Genomic DNA, 6,846 nt, shown 5'->3' on the forward strand with positions numbered 1-6,846 from the left:
TCTGCTATAAGTTGCTCTGTCATAGTTGAAAGAAGTCCTCCAGACCCTATGTTTTGACCAAGGTTTGCCTGACTCTAAATTCCTTGACCTTTGTACTCTAGCTAAACTCAATATACAGTTTTCATGAAAATAAGAAAACTCTTTGATAAAAGATTCATACACAAAGACAAACACACCAATTCATGCTTCACATACATCACACCCAGAGTTTTCTATTTTTTACTGCACTCATCAGAAAACACCCACTCTGGATACTTTTGAGGTAATGGTCTAGGTCCTAATTTAAATACAAAAAGGAAAACACCATCGCTGCCTGGAGGGCCTGGCATCTCCTGTGTCCTGGATGGCACCAGCTCCCCAGGCATGTGGAAAAAACCACAGCCCCCCGGAGCTATGCCACCTGCCTGGGGGCTCTAACCCATTCCTGCAGAATGGCTGCACCTCCACCCTTGCTATATGGCAATGTCCTTGGAGTGCTATACAGCTTCCAAAGCCACCTTACATCTGTGGACTCCCCAGTCTAGTAAAGCAAGAAGGGTGGAAGGGGAGCCTCAGGGGAACCGTGTCTATTCACACCCACCCACCCTCTTGGCATCTCTTTCTCGGCCACAGGACTCCCAGTGTTCCACGCCTTCCTGCTGCCCCGGGAGCCTCTGTGGGTTCTTCTGTCTCCTCTCTTAGCATCTTACCTCTCACCACATGCTTGCTTGTGTCACCCACTCCAGCCAGACCACAATCCCTGGAGATTCCTGAAACTCTCAAGGTCTCTCAGACCTCTGCTCCTCGGCAATGCCAATCAAAACACCCCTCTCTTCCTTCCTGCCCTTCTCTGGGCTGTCACATGGGTGTAAGACACCACCTCAGGGAAGCCTTCCTGGATCCCCCAGCTGGGTGAGAGGGAGGTGCCTGTGACTGGAGGAGACCCACCGCTGCCCTCGGCCATGGCACTCTCTGCCCCGCTGCCATTTATGCTCTGTTTATGTCTAGGCCTCCTGCAGTCCTTGGCTGTCTTCCAAGAAGCAGCCCTTACCATGGGTTGGTGGTGTTAAGTCAGCCTGAGTCCAAGCCTTCCAGGCTGAGCTGCCAGCTCCGAGGAGCAAGTACAAACAGGGCCTAAGGAGACAGGTGTTCTCCTTTTAGGAGCTGGGCTGAGGACCCTGGCAGGACTTCGGTGGACTGAAGGAGAAAAGGGGAGTGAGGGCTTTGGATCTGCACCCATGGCATGGCCAAATACTGGACAGTAAATATGAGGTGGGCAGGTTCCTGGGTCGGAGGACACCAGCCTGGCGAAAGCATCACACCCCCATCTCCTTGTGCTCAGATGGGGAAACTGAGATGCAGAGGGGGGCGCCTAGGCCACCTCTGGCCTCGTCTCAGGTATTGGAATTAGGTGAGGCCTGGATGAGCCCATAAAATCATCATTTTGGGACCAGGACAGGATGATTCTGGAGAGGAGGGGGAGGGTGAGGGGATGGGACATGGCACACAGGGTAACTCGGGAAGAGATGTCATCTCAGCACCCGGCAGGAGACAGATAGCACAGTCAACTAGGCTATGAAGAGGGGTTTTAATGAAGAGACTCTTTACAAAGGTGTAGGAGTAGGCAAACCACGAGACAGCGCAGTCTCCTAGGCCTCAGAGCTTTGGGGCCCCAGGACCCAGGATGGAGGGTATGGGGGGATGGGGTCACCGGGACCCAGAGATGAGTGAACTTTGTGACAGTGGTAGCTGCGGCCTCTGTTCACTTCTGGAAGACATGCGGGCTGCCCTGTTCCTGCTGAGGGAGAAGCAGCTGGGCATTTCTACCCTGACCTCCCACTACTCTGGCCTCCTCCCTGTCTCTCTAACTTCATCCTGGGAGTCTCCCCTGGCCAAACCCAACCCAGAGCAGAGGGCAAGGCAGCCACGTTAATGGTCCCTGCGGGTCAGGGCAGGGCAGCAGGGGTGAAGGTGGGGTGTGCAGGGGACAGGGACAGCTGGGAGGAAGAGCACTCTGTAGTGAGGATGGGAGGCCTGGAGCTTTGCCATTTCTGTGTCCTGGGCCCCTGGCCCCAATATGTCTGCATATATGGAGGCTGATGAGTGGCACTCCTGAGAGTCCTGGCCCTCGATCCCACTCTGCTGTGCATGCCAGACCCCAGGAGGTCAGCACTGGGGTTCCAGGCCCTGTGACTCCCAGGGCACACCCAGCTTTTCCCTCCTGGGAGCCCTAGAATTGGGTCGGGGTCTCCTTTCCCAGTACCTTTACTGCCTCCTTCTTCCTTTGCCAGTAAAAGAAACATCTGGGCCAAGAAACAGGGTGGAGTCAGTCAGGGAGTAGGTGTGTCTTCCCTGGGGATGCTGGGGCTTGGAGAGGTCACTCACCCACCTCCAGCTATGGCCAGGAGTAGAGCACTGCTGAGACTCACAGCCCACAGGGAGGTCCGCCGGTTCCTGGCTGGGGTGTGAAAGAGGAAGCCAGGTGTTTGGAGGCCAGGCAGGGCTACCTCAACTCAGAGAGAAGGCCACCATCCTCTCATTCTTTGATTCGTTCACTCATGATGTGTTTGCAAACACTTACTGAGCATGCTGTGTGCCCAGCACATATCTAGACAAGCAAACAATCATGGTGTGGGGTTCAAGGGAAATAGGACAGGACATGGGAGGGGAAGTGACAGTGAGGATGGCTGACAAGCCTCTGGGGTGGGAGCTGATCAGGGAAAGCTTCTTAGAAAACAGGAGTCTGAGCTGGACTTGGAAACACAAATAAGGGATCAGTTCAAGGGCCAGGCTGTGTCCCCGGCACAGGACATGCTCAAGGACAGAGGTATGGAGCTGCCTGTATGCACTTGGTGTGCCTGGGGAGTAGGGGGCTCCCGAGGAGGGTGGGCTTTCTCTAGGGGCATTTGGGAACCACTGCTGCTTATAAACAGGGAGTGTCATGGGTAGACTTGCTCCTTGAGAAGAAGTTCAGAGTGCGATGTGGCCTGGAGGGACAGGGAGGCTAATGGGAAATGTTGCTGTAAGTTAGATGAGAGATGAGGAGGCCTGAGAGTGGAGGTTAGAATGAAACTATGGGAACACATAGAAGACTTATTTAGCAAGACATGGTGATTCTCCGTGCTAAGTGGAGGGAGATTCCTGGTTTAGGAGACTGAGGGCTTGAGTGGGGCCATTTGTTGAGAAGGGCCCTGGAGGAAGAACAGGTTTGGGGGTTCGATGGGATTGGGCATTTTTCTTTTTCTTTTCTTTTTTCTTTCTTTCTTTCTTTTTTTTTTTGAAACGGAGTCTTGCTCTGTTGCCCAGCCTGGAGTGCAGTGGCATGATCTCGGCTCACTGCAACCTCCACCTCCCGGGTCCAAGTGACTCTCCTGCCTCAGCCTCCTGAGTAAGGATTGGTCATGTTTCTAGGCATGGCATCTCTGAGAACCAAGAGGCCTCCATGAGTGATGTCCTACAGGCAGATGCCTCCAAGGGGCTCTGGAGCTTGACATGAGGACATCAAGAAATCCCAGAGGGTGCTGCCTTCACCCAGGGTGAGGATAAAGAACAAGAAAAGCTTGAGTTGGGCAAAAGAGAATGACAGAGACAGCAATGGCTCCAGGAATGCAGGGCAGGGAGGGGAGAGGCTGGACAGGGTGGTGGCCACTGACCTGGGCAGAAAGTGGGGTCATTGCAGGAGAGGAAGTGAGTCCTGCAGTCAGCACAGCTGGTGACCTTCAGTGTGGACTGTATGTCTATGGGAGGGGAGGGACAGGGGCTAGGGGGTGCCAGGTGCCTTTCATCCCTCCCCCAGGCCCAGTCCCCATGCATACTCACCACAGGACTCATTGCAGGCTGCCAGGGAGGGTGAGAAGGTAGAGAAACTGAGGTGCTGGGGAGACACTGCCCCCTTGGGCAGACAGAGCCAAGGGGGTCTGGGGTGCAAGTAGGAGATGGAGCCGGGAAGGGATTTATGGAGAGGGGTGGGGCTCCTGGGGATGATCGAGGGGGCTGCAGAGTGAAATCTGCATGCCTTGGGTCTTGGCAGGTGTGGAGGGCTGGGCCGTGTGCAGGGATCGTCCCCACCCCTTACCCTTCTCCTTCAGCCCATCAGATATCTTATTCAACCTCTCAGTAAAGAGATTCTTGTGCATGTAGATCTCTTCCAGAAGTACTGTTTTATCTGGGTAGAGCAGGAGGGAAGGGGTGTTCAGTGTTACAACTTGCTCAAGGTTGGGTTTTCAGACCCTTGTTTCTACATGGAAGTTCCAAAGAGCACACGGAGACAGACTGCATTCACCTCCCACCTTCACAAGACCTCCCACCCATGGCCACATGGGCCTCTGAGAATGCCTTGGAGGGTGGGCCTTTGTCAACCCAAGCCCCAAGGCCCTGGGACTCTTGGCTTCCTCACCATCTCGTAATGTTTTAATGGCTTGGTGTACTTGAGTGAAGAATTTGGCTGTTTCTTCTTCCAAATGGTCACGATCTGAGGATGAGATACAGGTCAAAGGGAAGTCAAGGGAGTAAGATCCCAGGTCAGGTAAAGAGGCCACATCCAATCCCTGATCTCCTGGCTGTGCCTCACCAAGGTACCAGGGTTTGAGAAAATTATTATCCTCTAGGAACAGGGAGTGAATGCTTTGAGAAAGTTCTGTGGGTGGCCCTGGGGTCCCCCAGAGGATCTGCAGGTCATAGTCTATCAAGGCAGACAGTTCTGGCCAGCAGCGGAGGCAGTTCTTCCCTTCAATGGCAGGCAGGAGACAGATGATCAGGAGAGGCAGCATCTTCTGGGTTCCTCCTACTGTGCCCCAGTGCCCTGCCTGGAAGTTCCACATGGAACACTGGTGTTCTGTCCCCTTGGCAACCACATTCTCTTGGCAGGACAAAGTGCATTCTGTAGGGCAAGGCAAGGCTCAGCTGTGGTGTCATGATATGAACCCAAGCGTTGGGATCGGACCCAAGTGGGAGCCTCGGTACATAGTTCTTCCTCTGAACTTGGAGTCACATGCTCAGCAGGGAAGGTCCTTGTGAGGATCAGAAGGATGGCTGCACTGCCTGGTGGTGGATGCTCAGCTATCCTGACTGTGTTCATCTGCTGTGGAAGAGTTTAAAAGAGCTGAAATTTGAGAGGCAGAAAAGAGCAGCACAGTGAGAGGGTTAGCTGAGTGAAGAGAATCAGAATCTCTTTACACTTTTCCACAAAGAAGTGGTCAACCAAGGAGAAGTTAATGGAAGAAACATGTTTTCATGGCATATATAAACAGGCAGCTGTCTCATGTTTGGTCAAGCCAGAGGGTCTTAGCTCTTAACACCACAGTGCAGGCAGAGTATAGACAATTCCACTCAGCATTGCATGGAAGTGCAGAGAGAGAAGCCACGTTCAGAGCAGTGGTTCTTTTGTGCAATGCACCCTGAAAAAAAGCAAAACTCCCTACTCTTTTGTAATAAAGAAAGCCAGTGGGATCCTTGTCACTCCTCAGGGGGCAAGCTTTGCCCTTCCATGCCATGCTTCTGAGTGCCTTAGGCTGGATCAGGGGCAGCTAAGACCACTAGGCATTTAACGAATGCCTCTAATATGACCAAGAGACAAAAACCATAGCAAGAATTCAAAACAAAGGCAAACAAAAACTGCAGGAAATAGGAAGAGTACAGAGTTATGACAAGAAGCAGAATAAAACTTAGAACCTTGCTGGGCACAGTGGATCACACCCGTAATCCCAGCACTTTGGGAGGCTGAGGCGGGTGGATCACCTGAGGTCGGGAGTTCAAGACCAGCCTGACCAACATGGAGAAACCCCATCTCTGCTAAAAATACAAAATTAGCCGGGTGTGGTGTTACATGCCTGGAATCCCAGCTACTCGGGAGGCTGAGGCAGGAGAATCCCTTGAACCTGGGAGGCAGAGAATATGGTGAGCCTGAGCCTAGATCATGCCACTGCAACTCCAGTCTGGGCAACAAGAGTGAAACTCCAGTAAAAAAAACAAAAAACAAAAAACAAAACAAAACAAAAAACCTTAGAACCCAATTACCATTAAATTGACAAAATATTGTTTTTCCCAGACAAGAAGAGGTTGCTATGTAAAAGAAAAAGTTACTGGAGACAAAAAATATTATAGCGTAAATTTTAAAATTCCATAGAAGTGTTGGGAGATCATTTCAGAAATGTTCCAGACAGAAGTACAAAAAGACAAAGATGGGAAATAGGAAATAAAAGACAATAAAATTAGATAATCAATCCATGAGGTCCAACATCCAGCTAATACAAGTTCCAGAAAGAAAACGGAGAGGTGAAAATTATTTATAATAGAAGTTGTGTTGGAAGTATATACAGAAAGAGATTCTATTGTGTAGGGAGAGGGATGTGGCATTGAGGTTTACTAGAAGAAATAGTTGAGGCTGGGTGCGGTGGCTCATGCCTGTAATCCCAGTACTTTGGGAGGCAAAGGGAGGTGGATCACTTGAGGTTAGGAGTTCAAGACCAGCCTGGCCAACATGGTGAAACCCTGTCTCTACTAAAAATACAAAAAATTAGCCGGGTGTGGTGGCACGTGCCTGTAATCCCAGCTACTCAGGAAACTGAGGCAGGAGAATCGCTTGAACCTAGAGGGCGGAGGTTGCAGTGAGCTGGGATTGCACCACTGCACTTCAGCCTGGGCAATAAAGTAAGACTCTGTCTCAAAAAAAGGAAAAAAAAAAAGAAGAAATAGTTGAATTAATAAACTCAGGTTGTGCTAGTCAGGTGGGCTCTGTGATAGGAGGGAGATTCCGAGTACTGCAGAGATGTTGCTCTATCCCTGGCTTTGTATGGAATCAAGGATGAGGAATAAGCCTGTTTTTTTCTACTCAGTCAATACCTCTGGAAAGGCAAGGCCTGGAAGGGT

General features: G+C 51.3%; 1 protein-coding gene across 8 annotated transcripts; it reads right to left on the reverse strand.

Annotated features, from left to right (window-relative positions):
- Positions 1–1,547: 1,547 nt before the first annotated feature.
- TEX51 (testis expressed 51) lies at positions 1,548–4,813 on the reverse strand. 8 transcript variants are annotated; one of them, XM_055109430.3, is made up of 7 exons: positions 4,550–4,813; positions 4,376–4,450; positions 4,055–4,144; positions 3,633–3,716; positions 2,365–2,437; positions 2,243–2,282; positions 1,549–1,774 (listed from the first exon to the last, which is right to left on the reverse strand). In XM_055109430.3, the coding sequence occupies exons 1-7, from the start codon at positions 4,797–4,799 to the stop codon at positions 1,742–1,744; spliced, it is 645 nt and encodes a 214-aa protein (XP_054965405.2). In that variant the 5' UTR covers positions 4,800–4,813; the 3' UTR covers positions 1,549–1,741. The 8 variants fall into 8 exon arrangements, with proteins under 8 accessions (XP_063451743.1, XP_054965405.2, XP_054965402.1 ...); XM_055109427.3 differs by having other exon boundaries at positions 1,549–1,777; XM_063595673.1 differs by lacking the exon at positions 3,633–3,716 and having other exon boundaries at positions 1,548–1,774; positions 2,369–2,437; positions 4,048–4,144.
- Positions 4,814–6,846: the final 2,033 nt, after the last annotated feature.

The sequence above is a fragment of the Pan paniscus genome, chromosome 13 (genome assembly GCF_029289425.2).
Source record: "Pan paniscus chromosome 13, NHGRI_mPanPan1-v2.0_pri, whole genome shotgun sequence".
NCBI classification, from domain to species: domain Eukaryota; kingdom Metazoa; phylum Chordata; class Mammalia; order Primates; family Hominidae; genus Pan; species Pan paniscus.